Source organism: Artemia sp. Qi Xiang Cuo, chromosome 17 (assembly GCF_049724085.1).
Source record: "Artemia sp. Qi Xiang Cuo chromosome 17, ASM4972408v1, whole genome shotgun sequence".
Classification (NCBI taxonomy): Eukaryota; Metazoa; Arthropoda; class Branchiopoda; order Anostraca; family Artemiidae; genus Artemia; species Artemia sp. Qi Xiang Cuo.
Genome location: NC_142810.1, coordinates 41,531,120 through 41,552,726, shown reverse-complemented (window position 1 = coordinate 41,552,726; position 21,607 = coordinate 41,531,120). Strand labels below are relative to the sequence as shown.

The 21,607-nt window shown below is 36.1% G+C and overlaps 1 protein-coding gene and 1 pseudogene across 2 annotated transcripts in view; both read left to right on the top strand.

Moving 5' to 3' along the window:
• LOC148942208 (protein ecdysoneless homolog) overlaps positions 1 to 21,607 on the top strand; it is a 222,158-nt gene that overhangs the window by 135,678 nt on the left and 64,873 nt on the right. For both annotated transcript variants that reach the window (XM_089103380.1, XM_089103381.1), the window contains exon 3: positions 18,273 to 18,450. In XM_089103380.1, the coding sequence (XP_088959506.1) occupies positions 18,273 to 18,450 (178 nt within the window). The remainder of the gene's footprint in view (positions 1 to 18,272; positions 18,451 to 21,607) is intronic.
• On the top strand, positions 7,762 to 9,263 carry LOC148942209 (uncharacterized; annotated as a pseudogene).

The window sequence follows — 21,607 nt, the reverse complement described above, 5'->3', positions numbered from 1 at the left end:
TCGGAAATAGCAAATTACACATCCCAAATCATAGGTTTCAGACAACACTCACCTATGAACAGCTAAGAAACCTAGCTCAGAAAAGTCAAAAATAGCAAACTAGTCATCCCAAACTATAGGTTTCAGACAACAAACACCTATGAAAGGCTAAGAAATCCAGCTCAGAAAAGTCCAAAGTAGCACTCCACCCATCCCACATCATAGGTTTCATAGAACACACGCCTATGAAAGACTAAGAAATCCAGCTCAGAAAAGTCAAAAATAGCAAACTACATATCCCAAATCATCGGTTTCAGTCAACACACACCAACGAAAGACTAAGAAACCTAGCTCAGAAAAGTAAAAAATAGCAAACTATTCATCCCAGACTATTGGTTTCCGACAACATTCACCTACGAAATACTAGAAAACCTTAGCTCAGAAAAGCCTGAAATAGCAAACTATACATCCCAAATCATAATTTTCTGACAACGCATACCTATGAAAGGCTAAGAAATCCAGCTCAGAAAAGTCGAAAATAGCAAACTACACATCCCAAATCATAGGTTTCAGACACCACTCACCTATGAAAGACTAGAAATCCAACTCAGAAAAGTCAAAAATAGCAAACTACATATCCCAAATCATAAGTTTCACTCAACACACATCAACGAAAGGCTAAGAAACCTAGCTCATAAATGTCTGAAATAGCAAACTACTCATCCCAAACTATTGGTTTCAGACAACATTCACCTAGGAAATACTAGAAAACCATAGCTCAGAAAAGCCTGAAGTAGCAAACTACACATCCCAAATCATAGGTTTCTGACAACACACATCAACGAAAGACGGGTGCTCGGGGAGAGCCTTTGAGGGTCTGTGGGTCCCTTGAGGGTCGGTGGTCCTTTGGGAGCTCGGGGACCTTTTGGGACCGGGGGATGGGCTTTGGGGGCGGGTGATGGCATTTGGGGGGGGGGGTGGGCGTGTGGGGCGCGGGGAGGGCCTTTGGGTGCCGGGGGGTAATTGGGGGACCGGGGGAGGGCCTTTGGGGCACTGGGAGGTCCTTTGGGGGTCTGGGGGGCACTTGAGGACCGATTGGTCCTTTGGGAGCCCGGTGGACCTTTGGGGGCGGGGGGTGGGCCTTGGGGGGCCGGGGGGGCCTGGGGGGAGCCGGGGGGACTGTGGGGGACCGGGGGAGGGCCTTTGGGACCCTGTTGGTCTTTTGGGAACTCGATGGGCCTTTGGGGGGCCCGGGGATGGCCGTTGAGGGTCTGGGGTGGGCCTTTGGGGGCGCCGGTGGCCCTTTGGGAGCTTGGGGGACCTTTGAGTGTCCGGGGGCAGTTGGGGGCCTGGGGGACATTTGGGGACCGGTGGAGGGCCTTTGGGAGCTTGGGGGGCCTTTGAGGACCGGGGGCTTCCTTCGGGGTTGGGTAGGAGGATTGGAACCCTTTGGGGTTGGGTTAGAGGACCTCACAACACTGTTCAAATGAAACTTGTGTATTATAACGACCACAGAGTTTCACCTTTAAATTCTCTTCTAAAATCTCTTCAAAAATTTTCTTTTAAAATGTCTCTATCTGTTTCGCCGAAATAGTTCCATAACCTGTCTAAAACGGTTTCGCCCAAATAATCCCTAAACGTAAATTCAGCGTGTTCCTTTGTTATTGGCATCTCTGTGCTAACGCATTTCAAATTAATAGGAAACCTTTTCGCGCGCTAAAACAATTCATCGCTAAGATGTTTCTTGCCTAATTGTTTCCGTGGCCTGTGGTTATTAATATCCTTTGGAGTTCCACCAGTAGAACTGTTCCCGAGGCAAAGACATTATTGACTTGGATCTATTCCTGGAGAAATGTTTCTAGGGCGAAAAATTTTTAAAGTCTGACAGATGATGTCATTGATTGATTGATCTGTCAAGAAATGGGAATTAATTTGTTGTTTCTAAGGGGAATTATTGATTCACGATAGGTGAATTGAGGTCGACAGCACAGGTGTTCCAAGGTCGAGGTTGTTGTAAGTGCACGCTCTCAGCGAATGTCAAGGTCGTTGTTGTTGTTGTTGACACACTTTGATTACGCAATCAAGTTCTCGGAAATTCACTGCCCCCTCGAGTCCTAGATCAATAAAATTGTTCCCGTTAGAATTCAATGCGCATGTGCAACCTTCGTCCCGGAGCTATTACACATAGAAACATCAAATAAATCGACCTTGGAAAAAAGATGTCATTGACCCCATTAACCACGTGTTCTCCGTAATGACTCTATGCCCATATAAGGAGTTCGTTCCGTATTCTATGCCCATATAAGGAGTTCGTTCCGGAGTATAAGATAGCTCTCTACTAACATATACTATATGTAAACAATTAAGAAATTGCCTAACCTACAGCCCTTGCCCTGAGGCTGGGGGGGGACATCTCCAAAAGCGTAATTACTGACCCTTTCAAAAATGCTGAAAAAATGGATGTTTCAAAACTTAGCTTGGATCTTTTTTTTGGGAAATGATGGGCGTCTGGTAGGGGGGGGGGGTTGCTCTCAAATCACTGACTCTTAAAAAGAACACCATAACTTCCAATTTCAAATCAAATAAGCCCTATACGAATTTTATACGACCGCCCATTCCGAACAATCCTTATATGCCCCCAGGGCATTATTTACAGCCCTTGCCAAAGGGCTCTGGGGGTTTTTCAACCCTGGAGGCATTGTTATATGTCCTTTGGACTATTTTGAACAAAAATGGCTATCTCGCAATTTCAGTCAGATGTGTTTGGTGAAAAAAGGGGTAGTTGGGGAAGGGGGCTAGTTGCCCTCGATCACTTTTCAATCTTAATAGGGAACTAGAACTTCCAAATTTTCTACCAAATGAGCCTCTTCTAAAGTTTATACAACCATCCCTTCCATAAAAACTTTAAATTTCCACTGGATATAACTTATAACCCTTGCCCCCTGGCTCTGGGGGTTTGTTTCAATCCCAATGATGTTTGGACTATTTTTAATAAAACGAATATCTCAAATTTCTGTTGGATACATTTTAGGAAAATACGACGTGTTGTTTTTGAGGAGGGGGTAGCTGCCCTCTCATCATCAAAAAGGGCACTAGAACTTCTGATTTACAATGAACCCCCTTCGAAGTTCATGTAACCGCCCTCTATAAAAAAAAACCTGTATGCCCCCCAGGTCATAACTTACAACCCTTGCCCTTGGGATTATGTGTGTGCGGGGGGGGGTTGAATCTTAAAGACACAATTTTTGGACCTTTCAACTACGCTGAACAAAATAGCTATCTCAAAATTTTGATTGGATGTGTTTGGAGAAATGATGGGGGGGGGGGGGGACTGGTTAACCTCCAATCGCTTTCGACTATTAAAAAGGGCACTAGTCCTTTCAATTTCCAATTGGATGAGAGTTTTGAAGTTTCTCCCCTTTGGAAGTTTCTACGGCAACTGCTTCTATACGAATTGCTCTGGTCTAAGGGAAAAAAAAAACCATTGTGCCAACATGGTTCTTTAACACGTTGCCTATGATACTGCTACATCTGCTACTATTGTGACTACTATGTTTAGGGGGATGTTGAACTAAATCAAAACACACTATGCGCATGGTGGTTGTCAGATGGGCGTATCAGCAATATCACAGGGATGCCTAGAGTATTAAGTTAAAACTTTCAGGACATATGGAAGGGGATTTCGAACTAACTAAAAGACACTATGTGCATATCGCTACTAATACCACTGCCACTGCTACTACTACTAATGGTACTACAACTACTATTACAGCTGCTACTCATGCTACTACGACTGCCACAACTATTACTGGTACTACTGGAGCTAAGGGTATTATGGTGATAATTTCAAGGAATTTGACGGGGATGTTGAAATATATCGAAACACACTATGCCGATGCAGGCTATAAAAGGGTACAATAGCTATATCCCAGACACAGCTTAGAGAATTAAGTTCAAACTTTAGTTGCATGTTGAGGGGAATGTTGAACCAACCAAAAGGTGTTATATGCATAATAGTACTACTACTTCTATTGCGACTACTAATACTACTAATGAGGCTAAGGGTATTCAGGAGAAATTTTTGGGAATTGTTGAGAGGGATGTTGAATTAAATTAATCCAGGTTGTCGATATTTCATAAACGTGATATTTTAGGACTTGAAGAGAGCATGAAGTAGATACTTCCAGGGAAGTTTGTGTTGCTTTAAAACTAAATCAAATAGCACTATTTGTATGGTGTTGTCAATAAAATATCTCACCGGTATCTCAAGAACGATTTGGGTATTAATTTGAAACTTTTGTAGGAAGGTGAAAGTTCAAGAGAATGTTGAGGGTAGAGTTGAACGAATTCAAAACAAACTATGTGCTTGCAGGTTTTTAAAAGAGTATATCATAGGAATGGCTTAGGGTATTAAATTAGAACTTTCAGGGAATGCTTATGGGGACGATCAATTGATCAAAAGGCAATATGCGCACACTAATACTACTACCACTTCTAATACTACAACTACTACTAAGGCTAAGAGTATTAAGGGGAAAATTTCAGGAAATGTTGAGGGGGAAAAAGAACTAAATTAAAACACTATACGTATTCAGGTTAGTGCTTTAGAAGTATTTAAAAAGCTTCTAAAGTAGAATTTTGGAAAATTTTGAGTTGGGGGGGGGGTTTAAAAAACATCGTCCCATGACATAACTTGTCCTCTAAAGTCGATTCTGATGTTTGTAGCACTCTATCTATTAGTGCTTTAGAAATTTTTAAAAAGCTTCTAAAGTAGACTTTTAGAAAAGTTTGAGTTTGGGGTGAAGGGGGATTTCAAAAACATCTTTCCATAACATAATTTGTCCTCTAAAGTCAATTCTGATGTTTGTAGTGCTCTATCTATTAGTGCTTTAGAAATATTTAAAAAGCTTCTAAAGTAGAATTTTAGAAAATTTTGAGTTTGGGGGGAGGGGGGGGTTCAAAAACACCGTCCCATTACATAACTTGTCCTTTATAGTCGATTCTGATGTTTGTAGCACTCTATCTATTAGTGCTTTAGAAATATTTAAAAAGCTTCTAAAGTAGAATTTTAGAAAATTTTGAGTTAGGGGTGAAGGGGAATTTCAAAAACATCTTCCCATAACATAATTTGTCCTCTAAAGTCAATTCTGATGTTTGTAGCGCTCTATCTATTAGTGCTTTATAAATATTTAAAAAGCTTCTAAATTATAATTTTGGAAAATTTTGAGTTTGGGGGGAAGGGGGATTTCAAAACATCTTCCCATAGCATAATTTGTCCTCTAAAGTCGATTCTGATATTTGTAGCATTCTGTCTGTTAGTGCTTTAGAAATATTTAAAAAGCTTCTAAAGTAGAATTTTAGAAAATTTTGTGTTTGGGGGGAAGGGGGATTTCAAAAACCTCTTCCCATGAGATAACGTGTCCTCTAAAGTCGATTCTGATTTTGTAGCGCTCTATCTATTAGTGCTTTAGAAATATTTAAAAAGCTTCTAAAGTAGAATTTTGGAAAATTTTGAATTTGGGGCAAAGGGGGATTTCAAAAACATCTTCCCATAATATAATTTGTCCTCTAAAGTTGATTCTGATATTTGTAGCACTCTTAGTGCTTTAGAAATATTTAAAAAGCTTCGAAAATAGAATTTCGGAAAATTTTGAGTTTGGGGTGAAGGGGGATTTCAAAAACATCTTCTCATAACATAATTTGTCTTCTAGTCAATTCTGATGTTTGTAGCGCTCTATCCATTAGTGGTTTAGAAGCTTCTAAAGTAGAATTTTAGAAAATTTTGAGCTTGAGGTGAAGGTGGATATCAAAAACATCTTCCGATAACATAAAGTGTCTTCTAAAGTTAATTCTGATGTTTTTAGCGCTCTTTCTATTTGTTGTTTAGAAATATTTAAAAAGCTTCTAAAGTATAATTTTGGAAAATTCTTGAGTTTGGGGTTAAGGGGGGTTTCAAAAACATCTTCCGATGACATAACTTGTCCTCTAAAGTCAATTCTGATTTTGTAGCGCTCTATCTGTTAGTGCTTTAGAAATATTTAAAAAGCTTCTAAAGTAGAATTTTAAAAAATTTTGTGTTTGCGGCAAAGGGGGATTTCAAAAACATCTTTCCACGGTATAATTTGTCCTCTAAAGTCGATTCTGATGTTTGTAGCGCTCCATCTATTATTGCTTTAGAAATATTAAAAAAGCTTCTAAAGTAGAACTTCGGGATATTTTGAGCTTGTGGTGGAGGGGGATTTCAAGAACATCTTCCGATGACATAATGTGTCTTTTGAAGTTGATTCTGATGTTTGTAGTGCTCCATCTATTAGTGCTTTAGAAAATATTTAAAAAGCTTCAAGAGTAGCATTTTAGAAAATTCTCGAGTTTGAGGGGAAGGGGGATTTCAAAAACATCTTCCCATAACATAATTTGTCTTCTAAAGTCGATTCTGATGTTTGTAGCGCTCTATCTATTAGTGCTTTAGAAATATTTAAAAAAGCTTCTAAAGTAGAATTTTAGAAAATTCTGAGTTTGAGGGGAAGGGGGATTTCAAAAACATCTTACCATGACATAATTTGTCCTCTAAAGCCGATTCTGATGTTTTTAGTGCTCTTTCTGTTTTTTCTTTAGAAATATTTAAAAAGCTTCTAAAGTATTATTTTAGAAAATTCTTGAGTTTGAGGGGAAGGGGGATTTCAAAAACCTCTTTCCATGACATAACGTGTCCTCTAAAGTCGATTCTTATTTTGTAGCGCTCTATCAGTTAGTGCTTTAGAAATATTTAAAAAGCTTCTAAAGTAGAATTTTAGAAAATTTTGTATATGTGGCAAAGGGGGATTTCAAAAACATTTTTCCACAGTATAATGTGTCCTCTGAAGTCGATTCTGATGCTTATAGCGCTCCATCTATTAGTGCTTTAGAAATATTAAAAAAGCTTGTAATGTCGAATTTCAGATAATTTTGAGTTTGAGTTGAAGGGGGATTTCAAAAACATCTTCCGATAACATAATTTGTCCTCTAAAGTTGAGTCTGATGTTTGTAGCGCACTATATATTTGTGCTTTATAAAAATTTAAAAAGCATAGAAAATAGAATTTCAGAAAATTCTTGAGTTTGGGGTGAAGGGGGATTTCAAAAACATCTTACCATGACATAACGTGTCATCTAAAGTCGATTCTGAGTTTGTAGCGCTCTATCTATTAGTGTTTTAGAAATATTTAAAAAGCTTCGAAAATAGAATTTCAGAAAATGTTGAGTTTGGGGTGAAGGGGGATTTCAAAAACATCTTCCCATAACATAGTTTGTCCTCTAGTCGATTTTGATGTTTCTAGCGCTGCATCTGTTAGTGCTTTAGAAATATTTAAAAAGCTTCTAAAGTAGCATTTTAGAAAATTCTCGAGTTTGAGGGGAAGGGGGATTTCAAAAACATCTTACCATGACATAACTTGTCATGGTAAAGAAAAACCACCTTTCAAAAAAAACTACTTACTTTTTGAAATTTAATGTGCTTTTTGCGCTGGATTAGGGCAATAAAGAAAATTATGATGCATAGTTCGTGCAGAACTCTTAATGCAAAAATTGTCCATACTTGCAGGCTTCTAATCAAGAATAATGTTCTAAATATCTAAAGCAAATCGGATAGCACGAAATAGCTGTTCAAAACCATGAAACAGCGATTTTCTCTAAAACTTAACAAATCTACAAAAATGCTGGATTTGCTGTATTTTCTCTATATTTTCAGAAACATTCAGATTTTGTTTTAGTTTAATATCAGTGATCATTGAAATTTCAAAGAGATTGGACGAAGGATTTTAGTGTGAAAATCAGCAAGAAACTAAATTGAATAAAACCTGATGTTTATTCATCGTACCACAAACTAAGGGATGGCCAATGCACGGAGAGAGGTACTCAAGTTATCATTTAGAAGAAGTTTTAGTGATCCATCAGGTGAAGGAACAGATAAAGACGGACCTGTATCAACAGAAACCCTATTGTTCTTACAGGAGGTCTTCGTGAATTCCAAAAACAGTACAAAAACTTATGTATCAATTTCGTGTCATCTCCACCTAACTGCTTAGTCCATTGTTCAGCTACTTGTAACTGCAAATCACCTTCCCTGACTCCAAGCCGGGAAGACCTGAATAATTTCCCTGCGACAATGATTCTCCCATGTGTCTACCTTGGTAACGGCAGAGATGCTGCAGACATACAAAGCTTGTCTATGCTTGGAATCACACGCGTTATTAATGTTACGACAGACATTCCTGATCATCATAAAGTTACTGGCGTTAAGTACCTGACCTTGCCTGCTGCTGATTCTGGACATCAAAATTTGAGGCAATTCTTTGAGCAAAGCCTTTGATTTTATCGATGCCGCACGTCAAGAAAATCAGGGAGTATCAATTCACTGTCACGCTGGTATTTCAAGGTCACCAACTATTTCAATTGCTAACCTCATCTTCAAATGCGGAATGACTTTGGTTGATGCATACACATTTGTGAAAACCAGACGAAATATCAATTCACCAAATTTTAATTTCATGGGCCAGCTACTTGAGTTTGAACAAGAACTTAATGGGAAAATGCGCAATATTGAGGAAATCAAACTCCCATTAGAACCTAGGTCGAGTGAGGTGGAGCCTCTTAAAGAGTGACGACTAAATGCACCATCTGGTAGTGTGACTCCATTTTTACTTCCATCCAACTCAAATACGCCATTCAATATTTCTTCGCCTGGCGTTCCTACACCCTATCCCTTTGCGTCATCACATTCATCATCAAATCCTTTCACATTTAAGAATGAGAATTCAGCTAAAAGAGTGGAAGCATGCAGGAAAAGTGGCCTTATTCGATTCGAACCTTTGAATCCTACTTCAACGCACTGTGGCTTCAAAAAGTGTATGCCGTGTACAAAATATATGTTTAATAATTATTGCATAATATTACGTGCGTCAAAGTGTTTCTGCAAGAGACCACTTTATATTTTCCTAAGAATTATGAATCTAATTTCGTTTGTGTTCACTTTATGGTTTTCATTGCAATAATAGATGTGAATGTTTTACTTTTTTGCGATTTAAGAAGTGTATCGGAATTTAAAAGCCGAGAAAAGAACCTATTTGTTTTACAGTCAATCACTTTTTGAATAACTCGCTTGTGAAGGAACGCACTCTTGCAAGCTCTTGAGTTCTTTTTAGTTCCTATAATTGTGTCCATTGTATGTGTGCGTACTCTCCGAATTTCCCGTTTTTTTTTTTGTTTTTTTTTAAACCATATAAAAGGAGCAATTCAATGCTCCTTTTATATGCGATTTATTAAACGCAAGGAAGGGCCTGTAAGAACAATAGGGTTTCTGTTGTCTGAGATTAAGGCACTAAGAACGAGAAAGAGCGTGCTTGTAGATGACAACATTTCCAAATCGGGCACAGTTTCATCATAAACTACCACATCTTTCGTCTCTTTATTTCGTAGGGCTTCTTTCCCTTCACTAGTCGTTGCAAGATCGGCAATTGTTGCCCTCCCAGTCTGCAGTCTTTTTCGAATAATTCTATCAGCACAATTTAAATTCAATGCTCCTTTTATATGCGATTTATTAAACGCAAGGAAGGGCCGGCAGTCTAATAACAGAAATTTGTCACCGCCATCGATGCGATTAGCGAGACTGTCACAGTTGATAATGTTTGTTTTCTTCATGACTAATATTTTTTGTAGATATTTCATCACTAGATGGGCTTGTGGGTAAGCTTGTTGAGGATATGCCTAAGCAGTAACGCTTCGGTAGTGATACAGGCCCGTCTTTATCTGTTCCTTCACCTGATGGATCACTAAAACTTCTTCTAAATGATAACTTGAGTACCTCTCTCCGTGCATTGGCCATCCCTTAGTTTGTGGTACGATGAATAAACATCAGGTTTTATCCAATTTCGTTTCTTGTTGATTTTCACACTAAAATCCTTCGTCCAATCTCTTTGAAATTTCAATGATCACTTTAAACTAATATTAAACTAAAACAAAATCTGAATGTTTCTGATAATATATTTTCTGAATGTTTCTTATTATTATTATTATATGTGTGACATTGTGTGTAATTATGTGAGTTAGTTTTATACTATTATGTGTGCTTTTGTGTTGAAATTGTTATGTTATTTTATTTTTATTTGCTATGGGCTATGTTTAGTTATTGTTATATATGTTATTATCATGTGTTTTGACTTTATATGCAACCGTGTTTGTTTTTGCCATGGCCCAAAGAGGCTTTTGTTTTGCAATAAATATCTATAGAGAAAATACAGCAAATCCAGAATTTTTGTAGATTTGTTTAAGCTTTAGCGAAAATCGCTGTTTCATAGTTTTGAACTGTTATTTCGTGCTATCCGATTTGCTTTAGATATTATGATGGTGTTATGATGGACTTGCCCCACCCCCCTCCATGCGATGATCTCCTGTATATCGTAATGATGGCAAGGCTGATTTGTTATTAAATTTATCAAAATAGATAGATAGATAGATAGATCGTAAATTTCAAAAGCCCAAGAGCCATATACACACAAAAATTTATGAAAAATAAAGAAATCACAACAGAACAAATTAAGAACAAAATATGATTAATTTGTTCTTATTTCAAAATTTTAACCATCAGAACAAGATATGATTAATTTGTTCCTATTTCAAATTTTTAGATTGCAGTATAGATCAAGTATTTCAAGACAAATTTTCTGGATTGTAAAGATTTTTTAACTACCAATTGAGGCATTCGTAGTGACCTTCATGATAGAGTCGTAACGTATTCCACGGTTATTTCCTCTTGAGATTTATAAGACTATTAAACGTAATAAAACAATAATGTGCTGATTTCCTGAATGTTACTTAACTATTTATCTTCCCCCAAAATATATTGAATTTTTTAGCCCAAACTTGGGTGAATGAACATCAATAATAATGAAAATCATCTACAGTGAGAGGGGTGGGGGGCTCGGGGCGTGGGCCCCCGAAAATATTAACTTTTTGAATTTATTGGCATGTCTTATTCAAATTATAGATTAGCTTTGCTTTTCTATTATTCCCTCTTAAAAAATTTGATTTTGCCCCCCCCCCCCGTAAAAATTTCCTTCGTTTTTGCCTCACCGTCTATACTCTCAGATAGATATTTTTTTTGCAAATTAGCTGAGAATTATCAACCTGATTTCCTTATTTGTTACAATTCCATTACATCTTGGCGGTGATAATTCATAAGTTATAAAATAATAAAGGATGAACTATGCATAGTTCAAATACTATGCATATCAAAAAGCGCGGCAACGTGTAACTCAAATTGTAGCATGCGTTGCGGAAGTGTCCCACGCACGGCGGAATAATTAGTTTTACGACGCGCACCAAGTTGTGGAGAATTCGTGATTCTCGGGTACCAAGACATTTACTTAACAGCGAAGAAACGTTATTTGGTTGTTTTAGCAACAGAATGTTTTACAAGGGCTTTTCTAACTACACAGATAGAGCAAATGTAGTTTGATGTTAAAAGTTCCATTCTCTAGGTTTCTACAAGTTAGAAAACAGGATATAAGGCATTATTAGAATTTTCAGTTTGTGTCATTTTCACTATGACTTACCTAACTAAAAAAACACAGGAGCATAAGAATAAGATAAGATGATTTGTGTACCACAGAAGAAGCAATCTTAGATTTTGCCAGTTCAATCAGGAACTCATGTCCGTAATCAACTTGATCTGGTGGCAAATAATTGATTTCGAAGTCCATGTTAACCGTCACAGACACTACAGATGAGCGGAGTATCCTACGCAGGAGACTTAGTATCAAACCCTGTTGCTCTTCAAAAAGACGAAATTGGTCTTCGTTTGTTCAGAGTTAGGATAGAAAACAAAACTTTCAGTGATAAATCCAGGTCCAAAAACATACTCTGGGAAGGTATTACCATTCTACTATATTAAGCCCCTTCTGATTTCTAAGTCTTGGAATTTTGACAAAACAACATTATACCTTAATTTTAAATTTATTTTTCTCTGGTTTTAGTTTGAAAATACAATTCCTGTTATTAAAGTAGAATTTTAAGCCATATCAAAGGTTTTTTTTCTAAATTTAGGAAATGTATTTCCTGATCTCCGAAATTTCACAGATTTGGATTGAGCAAAGTTGTAAGGCTGAAAAAGCTTTTCTTTTACTTTTTTTAAGCAGAAGATCTAGTCTGCAAGGTTTCACTCTTATAAAACAAAGATTTTTTGAAGGTCATCAAAGGTCACTATAGGGAAAAGGAGTAGAGATGGGTTGGCTACTTCAGAATATCTTCCCAGGACATACTTTTCTGTAAACCTATCAGACACACAGAAGAGCGAGATCAAAATACGGTGTTTGGTGTTCCTGAAAACTGCAGCTAAACTGGTGCTTAAACGAATGCCTCCTGCTCTGGGTTCGCTCCTCAAACTGAAATTTTATCCCCTGTGATTTGCTTGTCTCAGTTTCGATCCCAATTCGGAGACTTGTCATTGAGAATTGTTGCTACCCCCTGATCTCAGTGCCTTGGAGGATCAGTGGAGGAAACTGTTGGACGTCAATTGGTCATTTGTGTGTGGAAGAACAATCCCCAAAGACTCCTCAGTTCTGGATAGCTGTCCTACATTATCTTGATGCTATTGGGGCATTAATAGTTATACTGGAATCACCCTGAGTTATGGAAAGTTAAAAGTTGAGACTATTATAACCGAAACAAGAAAAGTGCGGCATTTGACTGGATATTGCGGGCGGTAAAGACATTGATACCAGATTATACAGTTTCTAAACTAAAAAAGAAAATTAATGTTTTAAAAACAAATTACAAACGCGAGTACAAGGCGATCGAGCAGAAAAAGAAGTCTGGAACGTCAGCAGATGACATCTCATTAATTTCTCATTAAATCGAAATAAAAAAAAAATTACCATCATAACCGAGATAGCTGAAAAAAAAATGAATGTTGATTGACAGCTTAATATATATACTGATTTTTATTCCAGAAAGTCTGTTATTTTGAATCTATTAAAGTTAAAAAACAGAGAAAACATTTTACATGTATTTTGTTTTCTACTGCTAATACTACTAATAACTTACTGCAGCTGCAAGCCAACACACATACGCACGCTCCTCGTCCATCCCAATCTATTCTAAGCCTCCCTCTTTACACCCTCCCAAGAACTTCCCATTTCCATTGAATCTTTCCTTACGACATCCCCCACTACATTCAGGGATGACCCGCTTTTCGTTTGGCCCTTGACTGCTGGCCGACAAGGACTGTCTTTGGCCATCAGTAATACTTCATCCGCAGAACAGAGTAAAGTTCGAAGTTTGTCTTTAGAAGGTACAGTGAGTGTCAGCCCTTCTCCTTTTAGTTTCTGCTCGTTTTGAGTTTGATTATTTATTGCAATTTCTGTTCGTTTTGGGTTTCATTTATTTATTGATGGTGAGATATAGTAGTTTTACGTTTGGAAAACTGTTTGACTTTATTTCGGCTCTTTTTTTTTTTTTTTTTTTTTTTTTTTTTTTTTTTTTTTTTTTTTTTTTTTTTAGCTCTCTAATTTTCTTTGAAAACTTCGTTTGTAGAAAAGTTTCAAAAAAAAATAATTTCTGTTTGTTTTTATTTGACATTGTCTTTTTCATTGATTAAGAAAACAATATTTCAAATCTTTTCCTATGGATTTAGCCAGGGGCGTAATTTACTATGGGGTAGGGGAGCAACTTCTCCCTCCAGCTCCCAGTTTGCCCCCCCCCCTCCCTTCAAGACACCAGTTTGCTCCCCCAGCTGAAATTTAATTTCTTCAAAAATATTGTCAAAACTAAGATAAGCCTCCATAATTCAAGCATCCAAAGAAACGGGTCAGTTTTCTTTAGTATACTTTTGCCTTTGGTATTATATGGCTCATTTTTCAGTTTTCACGGTAAATTTTACGCGGTTTGGGAAAATTGCCTCCAACTTTGCCCCCTCCTCCAGGATTTTGACGAAATTACGCCACTTATTTTAGCTGGTAAATATAGGGATATTATAAAGTTCAGTATGGCAGTTTTCACTTTTTTTTTTTTCAGAAATGGATTTGCCATAGAAGATTGATGGAGACTGATACTGATATTTAGCAGGATACTGGTACTAACTTAATAACAAGAGACTAAATGTTTCTTACCTCTAGCTGAGAGTTTACGATTTTTTAGTTTATACCCACGTGAAGCCACATTGTGTATATATCAAACTGATGACATGCCCTTTTAGCTAAAACCTTTAGACGGATTGTTTATAGGCTAATACTTGTTTTCAAAAAAAAAAGTCTTCGTAAAAAGCCTAAATACATTATAAAATTTTCAAGTTTGAGATACGTTACTGGATTTTTAAACGTAATCTTGCGTTCTCTGTTCAGCGAAGTTTGAAAATTGCCTTTTTAGAAGCATTAGACAATTATTTAAATGATTATAAACATTTTTTTCTAGGGCTTTTTGTGTACTAATATTTTTAGAAACATCTTGTTGTTTTTTCAATCCTTTAACCTAGAAACTAGATTGTAATGGGCTAATTCTCTTGAATTTTTACAAAGTTTGCGAAATATGCTGCTTGGGGTCAAGACTCGACAAAATTGACATTTAGTGTGTCTGAAATGTTGGTTAATTGGCGAATAAATAGCTAGCCTTGCCCTTGCCTTTTTCCAAGGATTATGGAAAACCTTGGCCTTGCACTCAAATGGCTGAGTTGTAAAAGGAAGATGATTTTTACAATTGGCTCCATTTTCTTCTGCGTCATCATAACATGTTATTTTGAAATTAAGTTTTAGCGGATAAATGCGGAAACCTGATTAATTTGAAGTGCAACTAGTATGAAAAATGACCTAACTTTGTTTTGTTTTGTGTTTGCTTCTTCTTCTTCTTGTTCAAAGTTCTGGGCAGCTTATGGTGTGTTGAAAACAAACTTACTGCTGTTGAAAACAAATGCTGAATGGAGCGCGATGAAATGCGTATATATTTTTCAATTCTGTTGAAACAATAGTAGTTTGTCGATTTTGATTGTCGTGTTAGAAGATTGGGTTGAAAGCAAGGAGAAAGTCCGTTTTACGTCCTTATTTCTAACTCTTGTCCTTCGGATCGATCTTATTAGAGATATTTGCAACCATCCCCCCCCTTTCTGCTACGATTATGCTAAATTAAAGAAATGTACTAGTTCAAACTTTTGATTAAAATTGTCTTAAAGAAAAGCAATAGAAAAAACTATGTTTTATATTTCTTTTATTTGTTAATTGTTCGTCGCTTCTCTGACTGATTTGTTTTCCTCCTCCACGAAAATTAGAATTTACCGTTAACCGTTTATTTACCGTTTATTAGAATTAACCGTTCAGTATGAAAATGTAGCTCAGTAAGCATCTTCTTACGTCACTGTACCCAAACTCCTAAAAAGAGCATTGTGGATCATTCTGAATCTGTTTTTCACCCTCTCATTGATTCACAAGATGCTTAGCATTTTATGACATCAATAATGTCAATGAAGTGGCAGTGGCAGTCCTGGTGTTAGTACTTAGTAGCATATTTTGGTACTGTTGTATTATGTGTATAACAAGTGCGAAGTGAAGTTTGGTTCATGCTAATGAAATAAAACAAAATAGGATAAAAATATAATAGTTTAGAAACAAATTTTGTCTAAATATTTGTTCATCAGGGGGGTAGGGGTAAAGTATAGCATATATTAAATACTTAACCTAACCTAACCGGTACTGTTCTATTATCTGTATTATTTTTATTATTATTATTTATTTCTAACTCACACTATACAGAGGTATAATGCGTGGAGTATTACAAAGAAAAACACATAAAAATGCAACGCAAATCAATATAGAAATAAAAAGATATCCGTTACAGAGTAACACATAGAATTTAAAAGAAAATAAAACGAAAGAGAAATAACACAAAAGGAGGGAAAAAATAAGATGAAAAAAAAAGATTCACATGTGAGAATAACACGCGCGAAGTAAAGTTTGGTTAATGCTAATGAAATAAAACAAAATAGGATAAAAATATAATAGTTTAGAAACTAATTTCATCTATATATTTGCACACCAGGGGGGGGGGGGTAAAGCATAACATATATTTAATACGTAGCCTAACCCAGGTACTTTCCCCCCACCTAAACCCCCAAAAAACTAAAGTTTAAATATAGTTCCCAGAGTGAGAAACCCCTGAATACTTGTTTATACAACATCCGATAGCATCAGATCATTGCTTTTGTCGAGAGGATGCCTTGCGTGTTACAAATAATAGAACAGTACCCATATTTCAATGTATAACACTTTTTTGTCTGTCCATATCAAGTAGTAGGCTATAGTTCTCTCCTATTGGTTCTTTACCTTGGTTTAATTATGGATTTGTTTGTTGTGGATAGCAGCCTTCGCAAGCGATTCTTTTTTAATCGCTTTTTTTAATTAAGTAATTTAGTAGTACTGGAAATTCACAAAAAAACTCACTTTTTGAAATTATGCATAGGAACTTAGATGCGAAAACGTCAGTTGAATCCACGTATTGTTTCTTTTCGATCCGCTATTTCAAAATATCAGAGTAAATTCATGTGAAGAGTACATTTCAGAATAAATACATTTGACAACTTTGCAAGAAAATACTGTTCTATAATTTTGTTCTTTTTGTTCGATGTATGTTCGATGTATGTTTGATGTATGTTCTTCTGACCAAAGCTCCAAAATGCAAGATATGACACTAGTGGTTCTTCTTTCATCTCAAGAAGCCTCAATTAGGGTTCCTATGCCCTTATTTTTTAACTTTTAGTGAGTAGTACATCAGATCAATGCGGGGAGGAGGGTACCAAAAACATTCAAAAATAGTGGGGTATTCAATCCCAATATGGACGGTATCACCTTTAAGGGAAGTTGTAAACCATCTAAAGTGCAATTTAGATTCTAATAAATATTAATTGGTTTAAAAAATAAGTTTGCCACGTTACTTGAAAATTTGTAATGTAAATAACTTGAGTTTACAAGCGATCAGTTTGCTATGCCTGAAAACGATGTGACGAAGTAAACGGTTTGAAACTACACTGCGACACACTAAAAGGGACTAAAGTAAAGACTTATATTTAATTGCTTTACTATCCAAAAGCATTTTACAGTTACGAAAGCTTAATCAATGTTCGATCGAGGCAATTATTTGTATTCAGGCAGGTGTACGTTCCAGAGACATCGCTGCTAGATGAAGCTCGCTCCTAATGTTTTGTTTCAGCTGCCAATTGTGTCTGGGAAGCCAGGATATATTCTCCCATTCAGATGAAGATGAAGTTCATTTGGACATCCCCAGATGAAGCTATATGGCAGACTGAAGCTGTATGAAGAATAGGAGAGTAGGGCGGCCAGTGATTTTTAGTCCTCATTGAAATTAATCGGTAACCTCGCCAGTATTATCTGTTCTCAATAGGCTCGCTTATCGTCTGACTACAGTCACAGTGTTTGTTTTATGAATAATCGGTACTTTTTAAGAAAACAATTTCAAATCGCTGCAGATAATTCGGCACATAGATCTACTGGAAATACCCACCTACTGTAACAGTTGCCTGACGGACTTGCGGGGTGAATATTTTTGCCGGACCCTGACGTCTTGAACACGAGCTGGTGTCCTCGCTGTAAAATTTCGGCCATAATGGTCTTTGTTATCATTAACAGCACTTCCAGTGTTTCCAAAATTTTCTACTGTGATCGTATGGTGATCGGGAATTTTCTTCCTGGATATTTGCATCTAAACTGCCGCTGAACAAGGGTAGGTGCCTTTGTTGCAAAACACACTTCCGAAATCTTTATTCTCCCTTCCATCGAAAAATGTTCGTAGTGGTCCATCTTGGCATCAGATAAAAGTCACAAGTTTGTTCTGTAACTTATCTAAAATGGAAATAAACAATTATTTTTTTGTAATATAGATCATATTTCATTAAACGTACATATTAAACGTGCATTCTGTGCGCATTTTATTTTTCTGCTTGTACATATTTATTTACATTTCAGAATTCCGTCGAGGAGACTTATACTTGTTTTGACAGAAATCTGTTGAACAACTTTGGCTGTTAATGTCAGGTTTTTGAAACATGAAAGATTTATCAATAAGTATAATAATAAGAAAATTACAACCATAGCCAATGTAGAGCAGAGCTCGACGTGTCAGCTTACGGCAGAAATAAACGCAAGGAAAAAAATCTTTTTGGAACGAACCAGATCAGAATGAATTCATGACGAGTTTCCTTGTCATGAATATAACGTTATCTCAAAGCTTTTTCTCTGGAAGAACAATGTTATATGCTTTTAGGTATTTATCCACCAAGGGAAAATCCACTTAATTCCGTTTGCCACAAAGCCTAACGAGGTAACCCCTTTACCTAGAGGAACACCTACAATAATGGACGCAGTCAAAACTGTCAAGAACTACCCAGAGATCACTGTTTCGTCTCCTGATATTCAAAAGGCTATTCAAGAAAGAATAAGAAGTAAGTTTTTTTTATGTTGTTAAGGTTTTTCACGACAATTTTGCTGATAACAATTAATGTCCACAGCAAATCATAGCTGAGATTCTGCTTTATCTGTCTTTTTAATTATATTGTTGAATTTCGCTTTGTATGTTTAGGGATTGAAGTATAACTTTAGAATACGTCGGAAGCATGTGAAAAACGAAACATTTTTCCACTTGTAAGCAACTGTAGATAATTCTTTAAGAAAAAGCCTTGATAGTATGCTAATTCTGGCTCGTGAATAGACGAGCCTGAAACTAGTCAATCCAATGAGATAAACGCCTTCTTTTGGAGGACGCTACAGCTATAGCCATAGACTTCTCACAGCATATTTTGAACATAAACTTTAAACAGCATCCAAACAGGGTTGAACCGCGCCGGGTACTATCCTTGTAGAGGTAACAAAAAATTGATCTAAAAAGGTTATTTTTTCTACTGTTTTCCATGTTTATTATTCAATTTGTTATCTTCACGAAACGTTGCTTTCAAAACAGTTTTTATTAACACTTCCTATTTGTTTTAACATGAGTTGGAGTGGTAGTAACTTGAATTAACTGTTTTTTCTAATACATGCCCTTTGATAATTGATTAAGCACTTTGCCACACGTAATAATCACAATTATTATAACGCTGATGTTACAAAAATGTTGGTAGAACTGCTGGATTTAAACATTTTGTATTTTGTTTATCCTTTATTACGTTTTAAGTTATTTATTTTTCCTTTCAATTCTGCGTTTCCATGATGTAAACACTAAGTGAATTTTGTTAATTGCATGTTCAACAATTAGGGGGAAAAAATCCATAAGAAAGAGAGATGGACAAGTTGAAATTCCGCCCGGATGTCAGAAAACATTTCTACGCCACTGCTTACTACTACAATGAGCCGGATTTGCTTTGTCAAACAGAAAACGAAGAAACAGAAGTACGAGAAAGAAATAGTCACAATTAGACGTAAAAATGGGCTAGACTGGCCATGAATGACGAATTATAAACGGAAAAGCATGATAATAGAGTTCAATAATAAACTGTGCACAAGAGTCAAGAAACATACAAATTGTAAATCATTGTCTTTCTCCGACTTCAAGTGTTTTAGTCCACTTCAGCTCACATGCTCCAAACTTGGGCTCAAGAACAAGTGAAAATTGTCTTTTTTTTACTTCAGTTCAAAATTATACGCAGCTTTTCAAAGTGTAATGTCATATTCATCAATTAGGCATGAGGTCCATTTACCGAAATGGAAATTTGACAGCAAATCGAAATTTGGAGCATAAGAAAAAAGGGACAAACCAACGTGTTGCTTCAGCAGCAAAATACATAGAAGATGCACCAGTATTTGCTAAGTGCACACTAACAAGCAGAAGAAAATGAAGGGACGGAAGAGAAGAAAAAAAATTGTATGGTCGTGTGAAAAATAAATGAAAAACAATATATTTTTTTGGTAGCTTTTAGTAAGAAATAAGAAGGTAGCTTTTAGTAGTATTGAACATATTGAGCTTATCTAGAGCCGAACTTAGGAGATTAGGTTTTGATAGACGGCGAAACTCGAAGAGGAAGAAAAAGGATAGAACGGCTATTCTAAACAGACGTGGTAAAACTCAGTTACACATTGCCCCCCTATTTTTAAAGTTGGTATGGTGCGCCATCTTAAAGCAAAACTAGGAATGTCATATGTTTCTTCCTTTTTTGCTTTCTTTTATGCAAAGGCACCCGTCTTTGCAACTTCTACTTAAAATTCTGACAATGCTTATTCTACTGAACCTTTTGCAATTAGATTCCTGTATTTTAGTGCTTACTGAACTGCAAAACGTTTAAAGCCTTTTACCATTTTGATTAGTAAGTTTGCATTAAGCTGGAGTAATTAAAGATATGAAAAATGGCTGAGTTTTCTGGTAATAAGCAACACGTAAACGACTAAAACCTTTAGAAATTTCCGTACAAGGTATTTGAGATGTTTGAGCTCCTTTTGACTGAGACCTATCGTGTGAGAAAAAAAAAACTGGCAGAAAACACAGTATTTTGTAATTTTAATAAGCTGCTTTGCTTTTTAATCAAGAAAATACTCAAAATCGCAATTGTGCTGTTATAAGCTATATGCTTTGTGGTTGCAACACTGCTCTGCCTTTCTTTTTACTTGACAATTTAACCGTAGTTAATAATTCTAAACTTTGGTATTGGGCCAATGACTCGGGATTTTAGCTTTTCCCAGGCCGAATACCGGGGTGAAACCTTTATGGTATTAATTTAAAAAAAACAAAGGTTTTCCGAAGGAAATAAAGAGCGAAGTTGAAACTTAAAACGGACAAAAATTATTACAAAAATAAACTAACTAATTATGTTTCCCTATGCTTTTAGGATTATACAACACTAGCGCTTTACTGAAAACACAAAAGTCAAGTAAAAAAAACAGGATTATTGATTTAAGAGTCAAAAGTGAGTATTTAGCCTGACAACACAACGAATCTATAAAGCTTTTCATAGTCTTACACCAGTTTCGACATTAGTAACTTTCACTATACAATTAAAATTATCTTAAAAACATAAGTGTAAAACTAAACATTTTTTAATAACCGCGAAGTAATTGAACATAATACAGAAATGTTGGATTGATTTATCAAGCTGAATTTTGCTCTCACCAGATATAATACCAATAGTGGGTAATATACAGTATTAAATTGTAAGAAATATGCTTTAGTATCACTTGAAATGAAGATCAAATAAGACATAATATGAACTATGGAAATCCGATTATTTCTCTCTATACAAGAGTGAATATCAAGCTATGATACAAATTCTAAAGCTAGTCTATAGTCCTAATACTATCAAGATGGCCTTACTTCGAACTTGTGTACAAACTAACCATGACAGATTGTCCTTTTAAGAACCAAAACTTTTAAGAGCCAGTCATTGAACTGAGCCATTGTCCAGAAGTGATACCAAATTAAACGTAAAAAAATAAAGTTAAATCCTAAAATGGATTGTTGCTTTATCTTAAAAGGAATTGATCCTAAAAGGGATTAATAATATTTTGATTCTATAAAAAGTGACCTTAATTGGTTTGCTTTTACTGTACCAAAACTCCTATATTATTTTGTGTTTTCAGTAAAGTGCTAGTTTTGTATAATCCTAAAAGCATACG